This window comes from Carcharodon carcharias, chromosome 8, assembly GCF_017639515.1.
Source record: "Carcharodon carcharias isolate sCarCar2 chromosome 8, sCarCar2.pri, whole genome shotgun sequence".
Taxonomy (NCBI): domain Eukaryota; kingdom Metazoa; phylum Chordata; class Chondrichthyes; order Lamniformes; family Lamnidae; genus Carcharodon; species Carcharodon carcharias.
This window is the reverse complement of record NC_054474.1, coordinates 48,265,927-48,292,177: the sequence shown is the minus strand read 5'-3', so window position 1 is coordinate 48,292,177 and position 26,251 is coordinate 48,265,927. Positions and strand designations below refer to the sequence as shown.

The 26,251-nt window shown below is 41.6% G+C and overlaps 1 protein-coding gene across 11 annotated transcripts in view; it reads right to left on the bottom strand.

The window, feature by feature from the left end:
- Positions 1-26,251, bottom strand: part of myot (myotilin) — a 159,150-nt gene that overhangs the window by 13,491 nt on the left and 119,408 nt on the right. For all 11 annotated transcript variants that reach the window (XM_041194024.1, XM_041194023.1, XM_041194018.1 and 8 more), the window contains 3 exons: positions 10,637-10,692; positions 1,312-1,447; positions 283-490 (listed from right to left, as the gene is read on the bottom strand). In XM_041194024.1, the coding sequence (XP_041049958.1) occupies positions 283-490; positions 1,312-1,447; positions 10,637-10,692 (400 nt within the window). The remainder of the gene's footprint in view (positions 1-282; positions 491-1,311; positions 1,448-10,636; positions 10,693-26,251) is intronic.

Sequence of the window (26,251 nt, the reverse complement as noted above, 5' to 3'; positions counted from 1 at the left end):
CTGCACTAAATCCAGCCTGAGGAATTTCGAACTGCTGCCTTAAAATTTCTGAAGTGTAATTTAGGGTCTGGATGTTAAATGATTTTTATTAACACCATCCACATATATAGGCTATAAATAGGCATGTTTTTTCTGTATTGGAAATACTGTCTGAACAATGTCCATTCATGAAGACCCTGAAATTGGGAAATTGTCAAACAAGACAATGCTCCCTTCAAAATAAGGACTGCCTAATTGTTTACAATGAATTTGTATAATTTAAGTAAATAAGGATACTCTCACCTTCTACTTCAAGGTGTACTGTGAACTTGCACTGGCCAGCTCGATTGACGGCTACACATTCATACATCCCAGCATCACTTGCTGTGACTGCATCAATGATAAGTGAGTGTACACCTTTTCCTGATACTAGCATCTTATGACCAATGTCTTGTTGAACAGGTTGGCCTTTTAAGTACCACACAAGTTCCGGAGGTGGCAGTCCACTGACCTGTCAATGCAACAATAAATATGCTAAGTAGGGCTCTGAAATATGCAAGCGCAGAAATACATGTTTTACAAAGATTTTAGTACCATAATGCAATAATCAGCAGGGCACCAAGTGTAAATGATGAGCTGTGCTGGCGTGAAAGCGCTTTTGTTACTGTTACAAGCCATGGTAGAATGTCTAACATTTGGAATTCTGAGTGTGGATTTTTCAGGTTCTGGCCTACAATATAAAAGAAGAAGCTCGGATGGATAACCTTACTTAAAGTGAAATGTGATTTTTGTTTTGTATTGACAGCAAAAAATAGACAGCAGATACACTTTAAATTAAAATAGACAATACTGGAAACACTGAGCAGGTCAGGTAGCATCTGTGGAGAGAACTGACACATAGCATGTTAATCAGTAATGTCCTCTGGTTTTGATGAAGAATCCACACCTGGACATCAACTAGTCTGTTTTCTCTACAGATTCTGCCTGACATGTTGAGAGCTACCAGCATACTCTATTTTTGTTCCAGAGGTCCAGTATCTGCAATTTTTTTTTGTTTAAACTCCAAATTATGTTGAAAGAGATATCATTGTAAAATCCTGGGGCTGGAGTAAAAGGACACAATTTAAGGGAGTTGGTTTAAAACAGGAAAATTGGGGCCACTATTAATCAGTTTTTTAACTCTTGGCAAACAATTCTACAATTATCAGTTCTAGATTTACATACTAACTGCACAATAAAAAGCAACAAAAACACAGGTTTGCCGGAAACAACTATCATTTTGCAGTAATTTTAACTAGGGGAATGGAAGAATTTTAAACTGGGATTATATACCTTGCAATCTATTCTGCAGAGCCCATACTGTTGAATTAGCATATTCTCATCTGGTTTCTGTAAAAAACGAGGTGGATAGAGCTTCTCTTGGATCGATGCGTTCTCATTTTCAAACTCTCTGGAGCCGGGCTTTTGTCTATGGAAAGATTAAATTCTTTGCATTATGGCTACTATACTTAATAAGAACTCTTTACTGCTATTTTGCAAGCTTTGTTGTATATATGGATTATCCAATGCATTTATATGGAATTGGACATCTCAGAACAATCTTTTATAAAGAAATGCTTTTCAGCAGGATTACATCGCCTGGTATTTCATATGATTTTGTACACTGCAGATTGTACCTATATAGCAGTATTTGAGCACCCAGTTCTGTTTCAATTTTTCCCAAACACATGTTCCATTTCTTGTATTTTTACGCATAAACTGTTGTGTATTGCATTGAATAAGATTAACAAATGTTCAACCGCAGCAGTCAGCATTGAACTACCTTTATTTACACCTCCCAAATAGAGAGGGCAACAGAGAGGCCAACATAACAAAATGCTCAGATCTTGCAATATACTACACACCCTCGCAACCTAAAAAAACGCTTACACATTAAAATGTAAAATGGTACATGCACATAAGTTCCAAGAATATATGTCTAAACCAACATAAACAATATCTGCAAATTTAACAGGTTGGGTTGCATACTTGTTTATACTGCAATCACAATGAAAACATATATGACTGCTACTACCAGAGTAATTTAAATGTAAAAAGGAAAACTTTTCCCTTAGCACCAGAATATGTTTCACAAAAATATCATCCTTTGATAAGAAATAATAAAAAGTGCAACTTTATCCTTCTTCCTTCCTACATACTGTCAATTAACCTATCTGGCTTTTTTCTCTTATTGTCTGCATATCTTTTTCCATTTCCATTAGTTTGACTCTGCTCTCTCAACATCTCTCGCTGTGTCAAACCTGAACTTTGATTACCAACTCCATCTAATGGTTATGACTGTGACATTGATTGATGACTTGTCTTCATCAAAGACCCTGACACACTTTGCTCTTTCAGTGGATTCTGTAATACTGGCAAACATTCAGTTTCCTTTTGACTATCATTTTCTTTCTGACTTTTGCTTGGGACTATCGGAACAATTTGGACTAGAGGCAGCTTATCATGTTCTCCCTTTGTCAGATTTCCTCTTTCAAGCAAATGACCTGTATGACTCTGATTGAGTCACTCTCCAATCTTCACTAGATATGTGGATGTACCTAGCCTCTGTAGAACAACTACAATCACATACTTCTTATCACCTCGATGATTTTTCACTATGATCCTCTGACCAGACTGAATCTTCAAGTTTCATGCTTCATGTATCATGACTCATCTTCAGTTTGTCTTGCTTTTCTCTTGCTTTGTTATTGTCATCAGGCTTAAGCAAACTAAACTTTGTGTCCCAGCCAGAAGACAGGAAGGAAAAAGAAATATATAAAGATATATGTATGTATATATATATATATATATATATATATACACACACATATATATATCTGTCTACGTCAACCTGGCTACTTTATAGAATTATTATTTTTATTTTAAAAATGGACTAGGCTTTACCCTGACTAGCCATAATTCATCCCTGAGGAACTTCTAATTTTCAGAAAGCCACAGGGACCTCGTTATCTTTAAAGAGTTACTATTGCCCTCTGTGACTGCCGACAATCAAATTCCAAAGAAATGAACGAACCCCTTTTACATTTCTAAGGCAGAGCTCTGGCTAACTGAGACGGTATGGCTGCAAAGGACAAAAGGTACCCTGGCTCCTCTATTAAACACCTCAAGACTCCAGACTTGGGAAGATACATCCTTTGTTCAAACCCCAGGAGATGAAATGGGAGATATGTGACTTGACCTTTGTCAAGCTGCTAGAGCTTGTAATATTGCCGTATGGAACTGAACCCAAGCAGTCTGCCGTCTTACCATCAAATAGGTAGCAGAAGAATGAGCTCTGACTGGGTAAATTGCCTGGCCCTAATCTATACTGTGAACTACTGGAACATTGGACCTTCTGTATCTGTGCCTTCAAGACTAATTCATCTCTATGTGCCGTCTCCCATTGGGGAAGCCCGCACTAGTGGGAAAGACAGATCACCCTGCGAGAGTCAGCCTGCTACCTTCTGAAGGAATATGCCATTGCACTTTTGATTCTGGGCTCTGGACTCATGTAAAACTATAGCTCTTATTTTTATCCTGGTCCAGCCATGTACCCCTCTCTTTCCCTTATCCTTTTATTATTGTGTGCAAAAGGGGGCGGACGTTGCAAAACCCCTTCCTGTGTTTTGTGTGTGTGTAAAATAAACTACCCTCTTATTTTATCTTATCTTAAGCTTGCTGTGGGGTTATTCATAGAGGATTGGATCACTCCAAACTGAAGGGTTGGGGAAAACAGGCCACCACTTAAAAAGGGGGAAATCAGAAATCAAAAACACCTTTCTGTTTACAGATGGGTATTGAGAGGAAAAATCAGGGCCATTCGAATTAATCCCCCTCCTGCCACTCACACTTGTCAAGGAGCATGTTTAAATACTAACCTATATGGTGAGCAAACTGTTGTACACTGTGGGGCTACTTTGTGAGAGAACAGAAAATTGTTTAACCTGTTTTGAAGGGAAACATCAATTGACTGCCTAGCTTGTCACCGAGCAAATATCACTGCAAAGACCTCTTCACAATCTGTTCAATTCTTTCTGTAGCACCATTCGATGCTGGGTGATGTGGGCCAGAATTTTCTGTTTGGCGTATGGAGACGGGCCCCGCATACCGACGCATAAAATAACGTATGATGACATCAGGCGTGCGTCCTGACGTCACTGCGTGTCATTCCGATCTTTCGTTCGGTGGGCGCGCACCGGAGTTGGCTGCATGCCCATCGAACTGTCAAAGGCCTGTTAAGGCCATTAATAAACTAATTAAACTAATTGTCAGGGCTGCCTGTCCGACCATGAGGTTGGCGAGCAGGCAAAGAGCCCAGGTGGCCTTCGCATTTTTCATGAAACCTCATCCACAGGCACGCGTCAAGCTGGGCTGGCCTTAATTAGCCAGCCGACGTAAAATGGAAGTGCGCAACCGATTAAGGGTGGTGATTGGCTCTGTGCCCGCCCACGCCCGCTCCCAACCGACCTACCCAAATTCTCCCCATGGTTATATTAGAGTGTGTTTGACTACATTCTTCTGAGAAATATTTCAAACTCTTCTAACATAAACTTTGGACCATTAGCTGACATGTCTTGCAACCCATGAATTGCAAACCAACTTCTCAAAATCTCAAAAGTGTGGGTACTTGTGGTATTGGGCATAAACTCAGCATTTAACCACATGCTATATCTATCAAAAGGAGCAGGTTAGCTCAGTTAGCTAGCTGGCTAGCGTGGGGTTCAGAATAACAGTGCTGCTTGGATTCCCGTTCTAGCTGAGATAGACCTGGGACCTGCCACCTTGCCAACACCCTGAAAATGGAAGGCAAAGGCAAACTATTACTGACAAAAACTACCAAGAAAATTACTCAGGATGAAGCATCAGCAGACAATGAGCCAAAACCTGCCTTTGTAAAGAGCAAATATGACATGACATAGCTATTGACCAAGGCAAGGTACTCTTTCCCTTCCACTTCAAAGAAATCGGCATGTACTTGTCCCAACGGTTTTCTTGTTTTTGACATTGGAATGAAAGGAAGATTGGTTAGATCATTGCTCATTCTAATACACACTTCACAACTTTACACCAACTTTTCAATATCTCTTTCTAACTTTGGATACCAAAAACAGCTTCTTGCTGGTGCTTTCATACAAACAATCCCTGTGTGTTCTTGATGAAGTTCCTCTAACAATCCCTCTCGAAACCTTGGTGGAAGAATGACTCTTAATAACAATGATCTACACTCAGTTCATTTCTATGTATGGAATACTCCTACAATTTTTCACCACCGCACTCTTTAGGCCAGCCAATAATAACAATAATAATAATGTACTTTATTGAGCACCACATCCTTGCGAGTTTCTAGACTAAATTCTCTGGCAGATACTGGCATGTCATTTGTGTATGTAAAGTAATTAATAAGTGGCGTTAGATGAATCAGTCTTCACGGGAAATCTTGAAAGTACATCTGCATAAACAGGATCTGCTGTCGTATGATATTTAATATCCTACTGATGGCTAATTTTATCAGTTGGTCCTTTTTGTTCAAAGACCACTTTGTGCTCTCTTAGCACTTCCTCAAGGCAGTGGTATTATTACATGACTAGTAATCCAGAGACCCAGGGTAATGCTCTGTGGACCTGGCTTCAAATCCCACCACGGCAGATGGTGAAATTTGAATATAATAAAAATCTGGAATTAAAAGTCCAAAGGTGACCATGAATCCACTGTCAATTGTCATAAAACCCCATCTGGTTCACTAATGTCCTTCCTTTAGGGAAGGAAATCTGCCACTCTTCAGGTCTGGCCTACATGTAACTTCAGGCCCACAGCAATGTGGTTGATTCTTAAATGTCCTCTGAAATGGCCCTAGCAAGCCACTCAGTTGTATCACACCGCCACAAAATCTGAAAGGAATGGAACTGGAAGGAACACCCGCCATCCACCTAGGCAGCGGAAATGACAATGGCAAACTCGGCCCTGTCGACCCTGCAGAATCCTCCTTGCTAACATCTGTGGGCTAGGGCTAAAATTGGGAGCGCTGTCTCAGAGACTAGTCAAACAACAGCCTGACATAGTCATAATCATGGAGACATACCTTATAGATAATGTCCTAGACACCACCATCACCATCCCTGGGTATGTCCTGTGCCACCAGCAGGACAGACCCAGCAGAGGTGGTGGCACAGTGGTATACAGGTGGGACGGAGTTGCCCTGGGAGTCTTCAACATTGATGCTGGACCCCATGAAGTCTCATGGTATCAGGTCAAACATGGGCAATGAAACCTCCTGCTGATTACCATGTACCACCCTCCCTCAGCTGATGAATCAGTGCTCCTCCATGTTGAACACCATTTGCAGGAAGCACTGAGGGTGGCAAAGGCACAGAATGTACTCTGGGTGGGGGACTTCAATGTCCATCAAGAGTGGCTCGAAAGCAGCACTACAGACTGAGCTGGCTGAGTTCTAAAGGACGTAGCTGTTAGACTGGGTCTGCAGCAGTTGGTGAGGGAGCCAGCAAGAGGGAAAAACATACTTAACCTCACCCTCACCAACCAGCCTGCTGCAAATGCATCAGTCCATGACAGTATTAGTGGGAGTGACCACCCTACAGTCCTTGTGGAGATGAAGTCCCATCTTCACATTGAGGATATCCGCCATCATGTTGTGTGGCAGTCCCACCATGCTAAATGGCTTAGATTTTGAACAGATCTAGCAACTCAAAACTGGGCAACCATGAGGTGCTATAGGCATCAGCAGCAGCAGAACTGTACTCAACCACAATCTGTAGCCTCATGGCCCAGCATATCCCCCACTCTACCATCACCGCCAAGCCAGGGGATCAACCCTTGTTCAATAAGGAGTGCAGGAGCGCATGCCAGGAGCAGCACCAGGCATATCTAAAAATGAGGTGTCAACCTGGTGAAGCATAAGTAGTAAGTGATAGACAGAGCTAAACAATTCTACAACCAACAAATCAGATTTAATCACTGCAGTCCTGCCACATCCAGTCATGAATGGTGATGAACAATTAAATGACTCACTGGAGGAGGAGACTCCACAAATATCCCCAGCCTCAATGAGGGAGGAGCCCAGCACATCAGTGCAAAAGATAGGGCTGAAACATTTGCAACAATCTTCAGCCAGAAGTGCCAAGTGGATGATCCATTGTGGCCTCCTCTGAACATCACCATCATTTCAGTTGCCAGTCTTCGGCTAATTTGATTCATTCCATGTGAAATCAAGAAATGGGTGAAGGCACTGGATACTGGAAAGGTTATGGGCTCTAACAATATTCCGACAATAGTACTGAAGACTTGTCCTCCAGGACTTGCTGGCTCCTAGCCAAGAGCAGCTACAACACTGGCAGCTACACGGCAATGTGGAAAATTGGCCAGGTATATCCTGTACACAAAAAGCAGGACAAATCCAACCCGGCCACTTACCCTTCAGTCTATGAGGGAAGGGGTCATTAACCGTGCTAACAAGGCGCACTTGCTTAACAATTACCTGCTCACTGTTGCTCAGTTTGGGTTCCTGAGCTCATTACAGCCTTGGTTCAAGAGCTGAACTCCAGAGGTGAGGTGGCAGTGACTGCCCTTAACATCAAGGCAGCATTTGACAGAGTGTGGCATCAAGAAGCCCTAGCAAAACTGGAGTCAATGGGAATCAGAAAACTCTCCGCTGGTTGGAGTCATACCTATCACAAAGGAAGATGGTTGTGGTTGTTGGAGGTCAATCATCTCAGTTCCAGGACATCACTGCAGGAGTTCCTCAGGGTAATGTCCTAGGCCCAACCATCTTCAGCTGCTTCATCAATGACTTTGCTTCCATCATAAGGTCAGAATTTGGGCTGTTTGCTGATGATTGCACAAAGTTCAGCACCATTCATGACTCCTCATATACAGAAGCAGCTCATGTCCAAATACAGCAAGATCTGGACAATGTCCGGATGTGGACTTACAAGTGGCAGGTGGGCTGACATTCACGCCACACAAGTGCCAGGCAATGGCATTACCATTGCTGAATCCCCCACTATCAAAACCCTGAGGGGTTACCATTGACCAGAAAATTAACTGGACTAGCTATATAAATAGTGCAGCTACAAGAGCAGGTCAAAAGCTAGTAATCCTGCAGTGAGTAACTCACTTCCTGACTCCCCAAGACCCGTCCACTATCTACAAGGCACAAGTCAGGAGTGCGATAGAATACTCTCCACTTGCCTGGGTGATTGCAGCTCCAACAACACTCAAGAAGCTTGACATCACCCAGGACAAAGCAGCCCGCTTGATTGACATTCCATCCACAAACATTCACTCCCTCCACCACTGACACGCAGTTGCAGCAGTGTGTACCATCTACAAGATGCACTGCAGGAACTCACCAAGGCTCCTTAGACAGCACTTTCCAAACCCATGACCTCTAGCATCCAGAAGGACAAGGGCAGCAGACACATAGGAACATCACCACTTGGAAGTTCCCCTCCAGGTCACTCACCATCCTGCCTTGGAAATATAGTCATTCCTTCGCTGTTGCTGGGTCAAAATCCTGGAATTCTCACCCCAACAGCACTGTGGCTGTGCCTACACCACATGGACGGCAGCAGTTCAAGAAGAAAACTCACCACTGCCTTCTCAAGGGCAATTAGGGATGGGCAATAAATGCTGGCCAGCCAGTGATGCCCACATCCCATGAATAAATAAAAAATAGACATACAATACTGATCCTTACTGTAAATAACGGCCCAGTTTATCTTCTTAAGTCAACTTCTTTCCATCAGGGAGACTTTGTTTCCTACTACTACCACCAACAGCAAGTACTAAGATGTATTCTCATATTCTATTCTAACACTGGAATACTGTTATTGGAATAATGAGTCAATTTCACACCAGAACCCTCCCACACTGCCCTTCCAAGATAGCAAAAATCACCGCAGCTGTAGCAATGGTGAAAGCAAGTTGTGAATCTCCAACTTTCATTTTTATTGTGTGCACTGGAATTATATCTTCAACCCTTTTACTCTCATCCTCCATGTGCTGCTTTTCTTGTTGTATGACTGAGTACAACTCTTGATCATCCTGCTCGTTAATATTAACTTCTGTTTCCACATCTATCACATGCACATTTGAGGATTTTCAGACTCGTGAACTAGCTTTAGATCTACCATGACCTTGACCTTGGGCATGCTGTGACCTGTGGAGCTTTAGCATGACCTGGAACATGACTGTTTTCCTCTACTCCTGCATGACACCTGGATATGACTGACTTTCCCACAGGCATAGCCTCTTGACTCCTTGACTGGAAATGAGGGCATTGAGGTGGTTGGTGGCTATGATGGTAATGGTAGCACTGACATTTCTGACTCTGAAACAGTGAACTTGGCTGCCATGGCTAGGATCTCATTGAAATCTGATGGACCTCCCTTGCTGGCTCAAAAAAAGAACTGCTGTGCAATTTGCTACTATCTCTTTCTGCCATTTCCATGGCTGTGGCCTCAATCACAGGCCTCCTTCCACATCAGCTAATTGCCTTTGCTCAAAAGCTTAGCCTGAAGCTTATTGTTAGTTAGGCCACCCACAGACATGTCTCTAAGGTTGACTTTATGTTCACGCCATACCCACAGTGAGGAGCGAATTTCTTTAATTCGAGTATGTAATCTGCAATAATTTCACTTGGGCAACTGTTTCCTTTCATGGAATGCAACTCTCAGTGTAATCTCATTCTTAGCCCTGCCATAACATGAATCCAGAATCTCATTCATTACAGAAAAGTCTATAGTACTGGGATGTCGTGAGAAACATTGAGTAAACACCACCTCAAAAGCATCTGGCCCCGTCATGATGAGGAGAACATTTACTTTATCCTCATTTCCTATTTCATTCACTTTCAGCCAAATTTATTACCCTCGTTCATAATTACATTAATCAATCCTCTTTCTTAGGATTGAATTCCCTCATTGTCCCCAAATATGCCTTCAGTGCCATTTTTAAATTATGTACCGTGCTGACTCACTATGTACCTGAATACAATGTGCACACTTAGCAATATTTCAAACTGCTCAACCTGCTCAAAATCAACTCCAGAAGTTCCAAAATCAGTGTCACAATGTTTTTCAGTCCTTAATTGCTCAAATGAAGTGTAAAGAAGAATTCCATCCTAGCCTTGTTGCCATATTTCTGTTGTGTATTGCACTGTTTTAGATTAACACATTCTCAACTGCAGGCAGCATTATTGAACTAACTTTATTTACATCTCCCTAACAGAGAGGGTAGCAGAGAGGGCAATATAACAAAATACTCAGATCTTGCAATATATTACATAAACCTTTACCAAAATGAATTGTCTGCTACATTAGTTCCACACAAAGAAAAGTTAAATATTTCCAGTCTCTAACCAGCAGTTTTAAAGCATAAAATAAGGTTACCAGGATAACTAAGAGAAACGAATAACCATACAAGTAATTCTTCTGTACTTAGTAGAATTATTGACTTCATAGAATTCACCCCTTCAAGCTCAAACTATCTTTGATTCTTCAAAAATACGGACTGCAAAAGGTTGATGGTCCTGTGCCAAGTTTCAGTTTAAGCAATAACAGTGGAAAATGAAATTCTCGATGGGAAAATATTGTGGCTTTACCTTTCTGCTGGTGATTGGCACGCCCGCCATCTTTGGCTATCTGAAGTGTTTTGTTGCTGAAATAAAAGCAATTAAATACTTTTATGAGATTTTAGTTGAATCTTTTCTTTATACCACAAGCAGAATTTAGAAGATAGTTCTGAAACAGAAGAAAACCTTTAAACCATTTTCCGACCTTAAAACAATGACTATACTTCAAAAAGTGCTTCATTGGCTATGAAGGGATGTGCTGAGGTTGTGAAAGAAGCTGCATAAATGTAAGTCTTTCTTTTTTTCTTTTTATTGATATTCATCACATGAAAGGTTGTGAATTAAACTCTTCCAAACCTTGAATAGTACCATAGAGTCATAGAATGGCTATAGCTGAAGGAGGCCATTCATCCATCAAGCTCATGCCAGTTCTCAACAAGAATAATTTAGCTAGTCCCATTCTACCTTCCTTTCCCCATATCTCTGCAATTTTTCCCCTTCAGGTGCTTATTCACTTCCCTTCTGAAAGCCGTCATTAAATCTCCCTTCATTACCCTTTCCTGTCGTGCATTCCAAATTGTAATCACTCACTGCATAAAACAAGCTTTTCCACATGTAGCCTTTGATTCTTTTCCAAATCACTTTAAATCATGTCTTCTGGTTTTCGACTTTTCAGCCAAGGGGAACAGTTTCTCTCTATCTACTTTGTCCATATCCCTCATGGCTTTGAATACCATTATCAAATCTGCTCTCGGCCTTCTCTGCTCTAAGGGAGAACAATCCTAGCTTCTCCAATCTATTCATGTAGCTGAAGTCCCTTGACACTAGAACCATCCTGGCTAACCTTTTATTTTTTAGAATTCTACCCTTTATTTTATATTGCCTCTCCTTGTTTTCCTGTCAAAATGTTTTACTTTACAGTTCTCTAGCAAAGAAAAGCTAGCAGTCAATCATGAGGCAATTGCAGGAATGTTCACTGATGGGTGGGTTCTGCAACAAACACACTAACTGCCCCATCAGCTTTCCACCCACAGAAGTTCAATATTACCCATTGTATTGGGAGAGCTTCAACCTGTAAGGGTGGGCGGGTGTCACTGTGTGTGGGTGGTTAAAACATTAAAGAATGCCAGGAAGCCGACAGGAACCAGCTGATTCTGTATTTAACTGCAGCGTGTTCATGAGATTGCGGGAAATCCCACTAGGACAGCTATTAATTAAAAGCCAGTTAACCATCTTTAACCATGGATTCTGACTTTAATGGCCAGTGCATAATGGCTTCTGGGAACTTGCTAGATTGAACTAGCTGAGAGGGCATGGGAATTGACGGGATTGTACAATTGACAGGCTGGAAAGCCTTTAAATATAGAGATATGACAGCTGCTACTTTTTCTTGGTGGAATACTTTTGCTCTCAGGACTTGTTCTGAGAGTGTCCTTTCACTGATCGGAAAGTCATTTCTGTGACTTTGGAGTGTTTCGAGACTTCCATGCTGTCAGCTGTAGATGAGCATGGGAGCAGCTTATGCAGCTCTACCTTAGACCTCTGATGAGGAACTGGAAGAACAACATCAGCAACACCAGGAGCAGCAGGAACATGATCAGCTCCGGCCTTCACCTCAACTAGCTGCCACTCCACAGGCCACAGGGGATGGAAACAGAGCTTCAGCTCACAGGAGGTGAGTCCCCCCACAACAAGCAGAGGATCATCTTTCTGAATAGGACTGAGCACGTCAGGAGGCTCTGACTCTTACATCAGTTCGTTGCTGACATTTGCAGCCTCCTGGAAGAAGACTTCCTGCCAAGTGGACGAGGTGGGCATGCATTGCCAGTTGCTGCCAAAGTCACCACAGCTCTGAATTTCTTCACCTCTGGCTCCTTCCAGAGATCTGTTGGTAACATCTGTAGCATCTCACAATCTGCTGCACACAAGTGCACCTACCAAGTAACAGTTGCCACATGCATCCATTTTGTTACTGATGAGGTCAGTCAGAATGAGGGAGCTCTTGAATTGGCTGGTCTAACTGGATTCCCACAGAGACGGGGAGAAATTGTCTGCACACACGTGGTCGATTAAACAGCAGTATTCATCAATCGAAAAGGGTTTCACTCCATTGGTGTTCATCTGGTATGTAATTACTGAAAAATTATTATGCATATGTGTGCAGAATCTGGATAACCCGAGCAGCTACCATTATGCCTCCATTCTGCACTGGCTAAGTTTCCCTCAAATATTTGCACCCATGAGCAGAGTCAGAAGTTGGCTCCTTGGAGACGAGGGCTCTAAGGATGTAACGGATGACACTAATAAGAAGCCCTACCACAGATACACAGGAAAGGGATAACAGAAGCCACAGGGAGACAAGAGCATTCATTGATCAAGCCATCAGGATGTTGAAGATGTGATTAAGGTGCCTGGACAGATCTAGGGGCAGCCTTCAGTATTCACCAAAAAGGCTGTGCAGAATGATGGTGGTGTGCTGTTCCATGTACAACATCGCAGAGCAGAGAGGACTGAAGCTGCAGGAAGAGGAAGTGGAGGAGCAACAGGAGGAGTAGTATCAGGAACAGAAACCTTATGTGGTCAAGGTGTCTGCAGCCACTCATTTAGCTGCCATTGATGCCCAAGACAGACCCATTCCAGCATTCTTCAATCAATCTGAGGCAGTGCAGCTGGACACAATTCTGAACCCACTATTGCCCAGCCCCATCCCCCAGCACCAAGCATTCCCACGGTCAACATGCACCCTTCTCACTGACACCCATTGCTCATCTTTTATTCTGGTCATACCATTATCCTCAAGGCTGAAGCCACTTGACAGGTGACAGTCAACCGAAGGGATGCTGGACAATGGAGTTTTGGTGTATAAGAATTGACAATAAGGGCTTCAACTTCATGCCTGAATTGGGTCAGCAAAGAGGTGGGGAACAAAAGGCACCAACGTCACACAAACATACATACAAACATACGAATTAGGAGCAGGAGTAGACCACTCGGTCCTTCGAGCCTGCTCCACCATTCCATGAGATCATGGCTGATCTGATTGTAACCTCAACTTTACATCATTCCTGCCTACCCCCAATAACCTTTCACCCCCTTGCTTACCAAAGACCTATCTGGCTCTGCCTTAAAAATATTCAAAGACAATGCTTCCACCACCTCTTGAGCAAGAGTTCCAAAGGCTCAACCCTCTGAGAGGAAAAATTTCTTCTCATCTCTGTCTTACATGAACGACCCTTTATTTTCAAATTGTGACCCCTAGTTTTAAATTGTCCCACAAGAGGAAAAATCTTCTCCACATCCACCCCGTCAAGACCACTCAGGATCTTATATGTTTCAATCAAGTCGCCTCTTACTCTTCTAAACTCCAGTGGATAGAAACCTAGTCTGTCAAATCCTTGCTCATTAGAAAACCCGCCCAATCCAGGTATTACTTTGTAAACCTTCTCTGAACTGCTTCTAATGCACTTACATCCTTCCTTAAATAAGGAGACCAGTACTGTACACAGTACTCCAGATATGGTCTCACTAGTGCTATGTTTTATTGAAGCATAACCTCCCTACTTTTGTATTCAATTCCATTCACATTAAATGACAACATTCTGTTAGCTTTCCTGATTACTTGCTGTACCTATGATTCATGCACCAATGTGTCACAATGTCCTGCCAACATTCCCAACCCTGCTGAATTTTGTGGGGGCAGTGGGGACGGGAAAGTGAAGTCACCTGCACCATTAATTGGGTGAATTTAAATAATCAAGCAGCTCCTTAAGAGCTTGCCTTCTAAAGTCCCAAAACTTTCGCGGGGGCAGGTGGCCTTTGGGGGATGCATTAAGCTAAAAAGCTGCAGCCAGCGGAACAGGGTCACTGTGGTATATTGCAACATCTGAGCATTTATTGCCCTATCTGCTGCCCTCTCTGTTAGGGAGTTGTATATAAGGTTAGTTCAAGAATGGCTGCTTGTGGTTGAGCATGGGTTAGTCCGACTCAATACACAACAGAAAGATGAACATAAGGCCGGGATATAATTTTCTTTTACATTTATTTTCAGAAATTATGGACTGAAAAACATTGTGAAACGTTTTTGCAACTCCTAAAGTTGATTTTGAGGAAGTTTGAAAGACTGCTCCGTGAACACATTCTGTTCAGGTACACAGTGACTTAGCATGGTGAGTAATTGAAAAAAATGGCACTGAAGACAAGTTTGGGGACAATGGAGGAATTCAGCCCTAACAAAGCGGTCTGGTGTAATTATGAACAAAAGTTTTACATTTGGCTGAAAGTGAATAAAATAGGAGATGAGGATAAAGTAAATGTTTTCTTCACCATGATGAGGCCGGATGTTTTTGAGGTGGCATCTAATGAATGTTGCCAGTGACATCCCAGTACTATGGACTATTCTGAAAGTAATGAGATTCTGGACTCATAGTACGGCATGACTAAGAATGAAATTGCACTGAGAGTTGCATTCCATGAAAGGAAGCAGTTGCCACGCGAGACTTGAAGATTACATTCTTGAATTTAAAAATGTCTCTCTTCACAGTGGTTGTGGCGCGAACTTAGAAATCGACCTTAGGCACACATTTGTAGGAGGCCTAACCAACAATAAGCTTCAGGCCAAGCTTTTGAGGAAAGGCAATAAGCTGATATGTAAGGAGGTCTGTGATGAGGCCATAGCTATGGAAATGGCAGAGAGAGTTACAAATTGTAAGGGAGTCCTTTGCTTCACGTGACAGAGTAGGACCACTAGATTTCAGTGAGATCCAGGCCAAGGCAGCCAAGTTCACTGTCTCAGAGTCAGAAATTTAGATGCCATGGTAGCCACCAACCATCTAAATTCCCCCATTTCCAGTCAAGCTGCTATGCCTGTGGGAAAGTCAGTCATATCCTTACATCATGCAGGAGTGGAGGAAAACAGTAATGCTCCAGGTCATGGTAAAGCTCCCTGTTGCAGCCATGCCCCAGGTCTAGGTCATGGTAGATCTAAAGCTGGACCATGAGTCTGGAAATCCTCGATTGTGCATGTGATAGATGTGGAAACAGAAGTTGATATTATCGAGCAGAAAGATCAAGAGTTGTGCTCAGTCAGAGAACAAGAAAAGCAGCACATGAAAGATGAGGGTAAAAGGGTTGAAGATATAATTCAAGCGCCCTCAAAAATGAAAGTCGGCAATTCATAACTTGCTTTCATCGCTGATACAGCTGTAACAATGTCTGTTCGGAAGGAGAATACAAGAAATTGCTATGTCACATACCCTTACATAAAACTGGTGTGAAACTGACACATAATTCCAATAACGGTATTCCAGTTTTGGTGAATTTAGTGTTAGAGTGGAAAGTGATAATATACCCTATTACCTGCCACCTGTAGTAGTAGTCGGGAACAATGAAATTGGCTTAAGAAGGTGCAGTAAAACTAGGCTGAATCATTTAGAGTAGGGATTAGTAAGAGTACATCTCTCATTGAGGAAGTGCTAAAAAAGCACAATGTAGTCTTTGAACAAGGAGGACAAAATGATAAAATTAGCCATTAAATATTGCAAGACAGCAGATTATGCTCATGTAAGAAAATCTTGGGAATGAGAACATGCTGATTTCTTTGAAGTGGAAGGGAAATAGTACTTTGTTTTGGTCGATAGCTAAAACAAGTGGATAAATGATGGGTTTATGCCCAATACCACAAGTGCCAAACTATTAAGGTTTTTGAGAAGTTGGTTTGCAATTTATGGATTTCCAGAGGTATTGGTGTCAGATAATTGTCCACAATTTTTAGCAGAAGAGTGAAATATTTCTCAGTAAGAATGTAGTCAAGCACACTCTAATACCATTATATAACCCAGCATTGAATGGTGCTACAGAACAAATTGTACAGATTGTGAAGAGGTCTTTGCAGTGATATTTGCTTGGTGACAAGCTAAGCAGTAATCTCCATGATTCTCTTTTTCAAAGGCTAAACAATTTTGTAAGATTATTCTCTTACAGAATAGTCACCTTATGAACTAGGACAAGGTTTAGTTTGCTTAAGCCTGATGACAATAGCAAACTAAGGGAAAAGCAAGACAAAGTGGAGATGAATCATGATATATGCAGCACGAAACTTAGAGAGTTCAGTGTTGGTTGGAAGATCATGGTGAAAAACCGTCAAGACGATATTAGTTGGAGTTTTTGTAGAGAGACTAGATATATTTATATATCTAATGAAGATTGGAGTGAGACTCTGTCAGTGTCATTTGGATCGTATGCTTGAAAGAGGAAATCTGACAAAGGGAGAGCATGAGAAACCTCCTATAGTCCAACTCCCTCCTACAGCCCAAAGTGAAAGTTAGGAAAAATGTGAAAGTCAAAAAGTAACCAAAAGTTTTCGGTATCACAAAATCCACTGGTAGAGCAAAGTGTGTCAGGGTCTTTGATTGGCAAGTCAATCAATGCCATAGTCCCAACCATGAAGTGGAGTTGGTAATTAAAGTCAAAGTTTAGATCTGGCACAGTCAGAGATGTTGAGAGAACAGAGTCAAGCTAATGGAAATGGAAGGAAATACCCAGACAATAAGAGAATTAAGCCAGATATTTAAATTGACAGTATGTAAGAACGAATTGTTCTTTGCATCGTTTCTTGTCAAATTATATTTTTGTTAAAGACATACTGGTGTTCAGGAAATGGATTTTTTAATGTGTAAATTACTCTGGCAGCATTAGTCATATATGTTTTGTTTGCGATTACAGGAAAAAAACATGCAACCTGTTAAATTTCAGATACTGTTGATATTGTTGACTGGTTTAAGTCATGCTGTATTCTGGGTAATTATAAACATGAACCATTTTACATTTTAATGTATAAGTTTTTTGGGGTAGGGAGGGAGTGTATTATATTGCAAGATCTGAGCATTTTGTTATATTGTCTTCTCTGCTACCCTTTCTGTTAGAGAGGTGTAAATAAAGTTAGTTCAACAATGCCTGCCTGCAGCTGAGCATGTGTTATCCTTACTCAATGCAATACACAACAGTTGGCAGCATGGATTATAAAAAGTGCCCCAAGCTTTGAAGAAAATCTATTTCTCAGCAATGAAATTTTAATAACATCAACATTACCCTGCCCTATACTGCGTTCCAGCTCTCCATCTATCCTGCTCAATTTGAGGATTCAGATGCTTTCATTTTTTTTTAAACCATGGCAGTTCAATCAATGGCTGCCAAGGCAGGCCAGATTGTTGCCACTTCCCTGGTATCCTGCTTCCATTCCTGCTCCCTTGACCACTCACATCCATCACTCACATTCCTTCACCAATTAAGCCCTCACCTCAACCAAAATTGGAAGCTTTGTCTGATTCCTGTTGGCGTTGGGTTTTGGCCAGAAACAAACCTGTTTCCCAAATCCTGCTTCCTCAGCCAAAACCTGGCCCTAAAAGTGACAACTTAACTGAATGTTAAACACACAAGTAATTTCCTTTGTGGAACTACATAGTCTTTGTCTTCCTTTTCCTATTATAGCGGTGTGTGTATCCCTGTGACATCAACAGTGCTAGAGGCAGGCCATTCAAGTGTCAACCCCTTCACTCTGATTTCCCAGCCTTTTCCTGCATGTACTCCTCAGTACTCTCTGTCGAGGCACCTCCTCATGCCCCCATCTGACCAGCCACCACTGGCACTCATCCTTACCTTATTGTCTCCTTACACACATCCCTCATAGTGATCCTGCCCAAATGTTGTCATTCCGTCCTTCCAATGCATTTGAGACTTTTCGGTTCCACTAGCTTCTTGTCTGCCAAGCATCTGCTAAGCCTTTCTCACAAGGTAAAATTGCACTGTCCAGCTCATCACTACAATCTTTTGCACTTTATTGGGTGTTGTACTGTAGGACTTTCCCCTTTTCAGAAATCTAACATGAGCCTGCAGCACCCAAAAGTTCCTTTCCACCATCTGCCATTTTGTGATGTTTGTCACTTGTACCTTAACTCTGCAATATTGTTTGTGATGCAGAATGGTGTCATCAGCCACAACATCACAGGATGTGATCTTGTTCCCCCCAGATCCATCCACCTTCATGCACTGTTCCTCTCACATCTGGCTTCTACTCCTCCTCCTCCATAATAAAGCAGAATAGGGGAATTCCCAGCAGAAAGGCCATTTAAATCCTTTGATCTCCTGAATGCATTGTGTTATGAATACATCTAATTTGATGATTCACATGTTTTAGGAGTAAAACCTTGATGTTGGGATTGATGTTTTAAATATAAGATATTGGAAGCAGCTGTTTTGGGAAACTGGTAAACAAAGCCGAAAGTAATTACAATTCAAAGGATGTTAACTTAAGGGGATTAGAGTTAGAAGCGTGAAAACAGTAAATGGCAGGTGAGATCATTTAGCTAGGGAACTGAAGACAGTGGGGCTGAACCTACTGGCTGACGTGCGGGTGGTGGAGTCCGCACGTCAGCGCTTAAAATGTCGCGCGCTGACATTGCGCAAGCGTCCCGACATCAGTGTGCAGCATCACGATATTTAGGTTGGCGGGTGCGCTATGCTGTACAATGTGCGCCCACCATTAATTAAAAGCCTTGTTAAGGCCATTAAGTCACCAATTGACCAGGATTTTGAGGGGCCCGTGCGAACTTCGGCTCGGCGCACAGGCCCAAGGGGCAGGCGGGTAAGTGATTTTTTTAACAAACCTCATCCAGTGGCGGGATGAGGTTTGATTTCAGATTTAAAAAAGTTTATTAAAGTTTTTGTGTATTTCATTAACATATCCCATCTCATGTGACATTTTCATATGAGGGGGACATGTTAATGATTTTTAAATTTTTCTATTTTTAATATTTCACCACCTTGCAGTGATCTCCCTGAGGCACTACTTAGCCACAGGGAGATGCGCGCTCTTTTGTGCGCATGTGCAAAAGAGTGCACTCTCGCAGTTGGGGAATCCCCCCTTCCCTACCCCTGCACAGGAAGCACATAGCGCTTCCCGTCGGGCGACACGCGGGGTGGGCCTTAGTTGGCTTGCCCACATAACATGGCGGCAGGGCCCGTTTCAGCAGCAGCGATCGGCTGCTCGCCCGCCATTGAGTTTGTTGGGCCCAGCCGCGCATCAAGGGAAAAATTCAGCCCAGTAAGTCTGACGAAAATTGCTGTTTTTGTTAGAAATATGAATTATTGATCAAATAAAGCAAAGGATAAACAAGGGAAGGGTTTAAAATATCCAAATTCTTTTCACATCAAAGGACACATTTGGGAATTGAAGTTAATTAACTGAAATAGCCATCTGGATATACCAGGTGGGCCACATTGCTGTGGAGATAGATTGCAGAAAGGCAGTCCTTTGTTCTGGGGTTTATCTGTGTGTTTTCTCACAGAAATAGTTAGTCAGCTTGAAGGGACGTGAAAAGACATTTGTGCAAATGCCAGCAGCCACAACAAGGAGCATAGAAGCAATTAGGAATCAGGGGTTTTCTTGATTTGGAGTTACTAAACAGGAATTGCAAGTGGGGCACATGCTCAGAATGAAAAGTCCAAGTGCCTCAGGAATTAAAATTGTCAGATCTGGCTGGTAAAACTAATGGAAAAGATCAGCAGTGGAATTCTTGCAAAGAGATAGCGTTCTGAAAGACTAAATACCAGACTGGGAAACTGAGAAGAATTAAAGTGAATGCCTAAGAGCTGTGGCACACCTTGAGTGGGACTCAGGACAAGTGAAGGAACCCTCAAGATCCTGTAATGTATTAGGAAACTCATGAGTGGAATTAAAAACCGAATAGGAAGTGGTCTGTTGAGATTTTCAGGCTTAAATTAGGTTTATGGTAGCCTTAAGTTAGTAGACTTGGATTTATTTAATTCTTGTACAGTAAAGGATTTTGTTTAAAACGTGAATTCTTGTGATTCTTTCAGTTAATAACTGGGAGTTCAAATTTCTTTTTAAAAGTTAATGGCCTACCTCGAGATCATAACAATTGAAAGAGGTGAGGGTCCTGAAAGTATTGCCTTCAGAAACCCACTGGACTCTGGACAATAGAATTGCAAAACAGAAGGCCTCAGCAATAGGAGAGTAAAGGCAAAAATCTGTGATGATTAATTCTAGAGATGAATCTTCACAGCTTTAAGCATCCTCCCAGGCTGAGAATCATGTGAGAACCATAAAATATGGACTATCAGGTTATCAAAGCCCTTCCTGCAATAAGAATTTTCAGTCAAAGTAGTGTAAGCAAGAAAAATGTCATAAATCCAAGAAATTTGCAATTTTCTTGTCTTGAATGGAGTGGAGCTGTATTAATCAATTCATCTCAATTTTGGCAAAGGTTTTGATGGAGTGAGAATAGTAACTCACTTAAACTTTAAGTACCTTGGACTTTTGGGTTGTAAAACGTGTTCCCACTAAACTGCTGACCACTCAACTTTCCTTCCTCTCTCCCATGTTAGCTGATATTGTTAACAATTCACTCTTCTTGGATACTGTCCTGCTCATAATCAGGTCTGCCATAATCAACTCTCTTTAAAAATAAAATCAACCCTTGACTCCTCTATCTTTGCAAACTACATCCCATCTGCAAATGCCCTTTCCTCTCCATAACCCTTGAAAGTGTTGTTACCTCCCAAATCTGTGCTATCTTTCTGGGACTCCATGTTTAAAACCCTCCAATCAGGTCTCTGCTTTAGTACCAAAATGGCTCTCATCACAAACGATATCCTATGTGAATGTGACAAAGGGTAAATGATCCGTCCTCATCCTCTCAGTTTATCTGCAGCCTTTGACACAGTTGATTACATAACCCTCCTCCAGTCTCTCCACTGTCACCTAGCCAAGTAGGATTGCCTTTCCCTAGTTCCATTCTTATTCATCAAGTTGTATCCAGAGAAATGATCTACAATGGCTTCCTTTCCCATTCCACACTGGTGTCCCCCAAGGATCTATCCTTGGTCCCCCTATTTCTCATCTACATGCTGCCCCTTGGCGACATCATCCAAAATCATATCAGTTTCCACATGCATGCTGACAACACTCAGCTCTACCTCACCACCATCTCTCTCAACTATTCCACTGTTGCTAAATTGTTAACTAGTTTATCCAACACCCAGTACTGGATGAGCAGAAATTTCCTCCAACTAAATATTGTGCAGGTTGAAGCCTTTGTCTTTAGTATGCACTACAGTCTCTGTTCCCTAGCCATCAACTCCATCCATTTACCTGGCCACTGTCTTAGGCTGAAGCAGACTGTTTGCAACCTTGGTGTCATCTTTGACTCCAAGGTGAGCTTCTGATTACCTATGTGCATAATCAACAAGATCACATATTTTCACCTCCATAGCTTTGTTTGACTCAGTCCTTGCCTCACTTCATCTGCAGCTGAAACACACATTCATGCCTTTGTAACCTCTAGACTTAACTATTCCAATGCACTCCTGGCCAATCGCCCAACTTCTACCCCCCATTAACTTGAGGTCATCCAAAACTCTGCTGCCGGTGTCCTAACTCACACCAAGTCGCATTCATCCATCACTCCCATTCCCGCTGACCTATGTTGGCTCCAAGTCACGCAATGTCTTGAATTTAAAATTCTCATCCTCATTTTCAAACTCCTTCATGATCTTCATGGTCTGACCTCTCCCCATCTCTGTAATCTCATCCAGCTGTACAACTCTCTGAGGTACCTGCAATCATCCAATTCTGGCCTCTTGGGCATCCCCAATTTTAACTACTCCACAATTGGTGACTGGTACCTACACATTCCATGGCCCCAAGCTCTGGAATTCCCTCGCTAAACCTGTCCGCCCTCTTCCTTTCTCCCTTCCTTTAAGAGTCTCCTTAAAACCTACCACTTTGACCAAACTTTTGGTCATCTGCCCTAATATCTCATTATGTAGCTTGGTGACAATTTTTTCCTGTGTAACATCTTGGGATGTTTTATTATGTTAAGGGTGCAGTATTAATACAAGTTGTTGTTGAAAAGGGAGCTAATGATATAGATATATCATTCCAGTGGCAGATGTTTCCAACAGATTCCTGCCTATAATCTAAGGCAGGCCCACAGTTTGTAACACAAAAACAAAAATACCTGGAAAAACTCAGCAGGTCTGGCAGCATCTGCAGAGAGGAGCATAGTTAACCACAGTCTGTAACAGTTGATTAACAAATAAAATTTGACTTTACAAAAGGCACATGACTCTTATCTTGTTGTGAATTTTAAATATGAAAAATAGTCACTGTGTGAGCCTATTCAGCAGCCTCTGATTGAAACTTATCTTGCTGAATTTTAAGTGAGATAGTGTTGCTGATGCTCGAATTACCACAAACATATGGATCATATTGTACCCGTCCCTCCACAGTCAACTGAGTGTTATATGTAGCACTAGTGGAAGAGGAAATGGAACATTTTGCTTGATGTAAAAGAAAATATTGAGCATACTATGTTTCTGTTCTGGGAAGCTGTTTGCTGATTGTATCACTGCAAATGTAATTTAGACTACAGAGTTAATTCAGCAAATGAACATGATATAATAGAGCCTGTTCAGGGTAATTAAATAGGACACATTTTGCAGAAAAACAGAAATAACATTGTCATTTCTGTATTCTGCCATAATGGAATACTGACATGGAACTTCGATTTATCTGATAACCAGGAGCAGAATTGAATCTTTTATCAATCCTCCCACAGTAGTCTAATATTCATGTTGTTTTTGTTTAACAGAAATAAATTGTGTACATAGTGTCCTCACTGTTCTCCAACAACAGCAATTACAGTAGCACTTTTGAACTGGCACAGCATATCACCGATAGCAACAGCAGTCATGGACAAGTGTTGTGGCTATAGTTAGATTTCCCTAATGCAGCACTGACATTATAACTTACAGCCAAGTATTTTGTTACTCATTGGAATGGAGACTATTATAGTCTATGAAGTCATACTCCATGCTATTATCGCAGATTTAACAATGTATGTAGTTACATTGATTGATATTATGGAAAAAATAATTTGCATACTTCTTAGAATGCATTTTGCTGTATATTTAAATAAACACCTTGGGGCTCTCGTACATTAATTCAACAGATAGCACAATGTCCCATTCTCTTTACATTGCACTGGCTGTTATTAGCTTTTCACTGCTTAACTCATAGGTCAGGATTTTTCCTATGGCAGGCGGGCTGGGTGGGAGCGGATGGGGGTGGGTGTGGAGCCGATTGCCGCCTGCGATCGGCTCTGTGCTGCCATTTTATGTGGCCAGTAGCGCTCAGTGCTACCTGTGCGGGCGGGGGGAGGAGGGAGAGTCGGGGCCAGCGCTCCTTCGCATATGCGCACAAAGGAGTGCTTATCTCTCTGAGGCACGGAGCTGCCTCAGGGAGATTGAATGGATATTAAAATAATTAAAGAATTTATTTGAAAATTTATTTAAACATGTCCCCTCACGTGTGCCACAAGAATGGGGACATGTTTTTATATTTATGAAACTTTATTTATTTATTTAATAAAGCCTTCAGGAAACCTCATCCCGCCTGTGGATGAGGTTTCCTGAAAAACGTGAAGGCTGCTTGGGCTTTCTGCCTGCCCACCAATCTTAAGATTGGACAGGCAGCGTTCACAAGTGGCTCAGTTGATTTCTTAATGGCCTTAATAGGCTGTTTAGATTTTGGCAGGCGCACAGCTGACTCTGGTGTGCGCCTGCCGAACAAAATATTGCGATGGTGCGCGATGACGTCAGGACGCATACCTGAGGTCATTACGCGTCGGCGTGTCGGGCCTGCCCCCGCACACTGACCGGAAAATTCTGCCCCATGTATCTGTCTCATAACTCCATCCACCTGACTTGGCTCCATAACTCTTAATACCTGAGCCCAGGGGGTCTGCAACCTGCAGCTCCAAAGCTCATTAAAGGACTCATGTGCGGCTCCTAACCTTGACTGGTCAAACCCATTTTTATGGTAATTAAATGGCTTGTTTTGATTTTTTAAAACCTTTATAAATGTTGTACTTAATCGTTCAATTAAGAACATATTTTAAATAAAAACCTTTAAAATGTTGCTGAAATCTGTCTCTGTCTTGTTTTCTCACTATTATTGGCATTTGAGCAACAGCATTGAGGCTCCTAAAATATTGCGTTTTTGACTCAATTTAAAATAACGGCCCCTCCTCCTAGCCTAAGAAATTTATCACCCCTTTTACTTGATCTTTTTACCCAGGCTTTGAATATTCCTTTTAAGTACCTGCTTTTTACAAACTGGAATACCATATAAACTTGGAGTGGATTTTTTATTTGATCACAGCAAACTGAATTCGGCATACTTAGTGTACCAATGTGCATACTCTTTGTCCTTTTCACAGCTGTGCTATAAGGATTGCAAATGATACTGCATCTGCGAGGATAAATCTTGCAGCAAGTACCAATGTCTGAGCCTATGAATGCAAAATCTGACGCTATACTGAGTTTGGAATGTCCTAGGATCAGTCCCCAGGCTAAGTTAACTGATCTCAGTTTTCATGGCATTACAAAAGACTAGAGAAAGGCAAAGTCAGCCAGGTTGTTAATTTTTAATTGGCCATCAGCAACATCTGCAGGAAAGCACAAATGTTTGGAAGTCAGTAGACAAAAGACTATGAATTATTGGTGAGATGCTGGAAAGCAGCAGCATTGTGTAGCCGTACCCAAGAAAGAGGAGAATAATAGAAATCTTTTTCATTCTGCAGTAAAACACTGGGATACTTGCTGCCTGGATATAAAACTGGCCAGCTGATTTACTCCAGTGTCTCCTCAAGGCTGCAGAGTAATCAAATTGCAAGAATGTTTGTGCATAACTGGTGTCACTGATGGGTCCTGTCAGCTGCTGGTCACCAGATAGAATAGAGATAGTGATTGCTGTCCTTTCCTGTCTGTCAGCTCACAAATCACACTTGATGCTAATGCTTGCCCATCAGCCCCATCATTGTTGCATCAATATCAATATTAATAATGTAATAACTTTTTACATTCACAATAAAAATGTACAGAGATTATACATCATTGAAAAAGGAACAGCCTAACATTTAACCTAGCCCTATTCTTTGGTAACTTAAACACATGACCCTTGATCTTTCCTGACCTATTACGTTGAAATAATTGATACCTCTATCAAATCACCCTAATTCTATGCAGGTTATTAAGCTGGGAATCATTCTTGTGCTGTCCTCTGAACCATTTTCAAAGCCTCTATATTACTTAATATATGAGGAGGCTAAAACCAGATGCATTATTCTGAATGAGGTCTTACCAAGGGTTTGGTGAGCTTTGTTTTATATTCAAGAAATATATTATGCACATGAAGTCAGATTTCATTACTACCTACTGTTTGTGTGGAACATCCCAGTAATTTGCAGTTCACAGTATGCTCCTCCCCATTTTGCATCCCTACAGTTAAGTAAACCTTTCTAATTTTAGGTGATTTATGAGCAAATGTATTATAACTCACAATTCTGTACTAAATTTGTTTAATTTATATAAGCATTTTTTAATATTGTTCTGATTTAGCATCACATGTAGGTATTTTCTTGCTGTTGTTATTGTATCCATATTGGAAGCAACAGTTGGCAAGGTCAATTTATGACATTCCTGAGATCACAGAAATATCAAAGAAATTGGACCATGGTGCTATTAGCAAAGTTCATGTCAACAATCGCAATAATCTAAAAGTTCCTA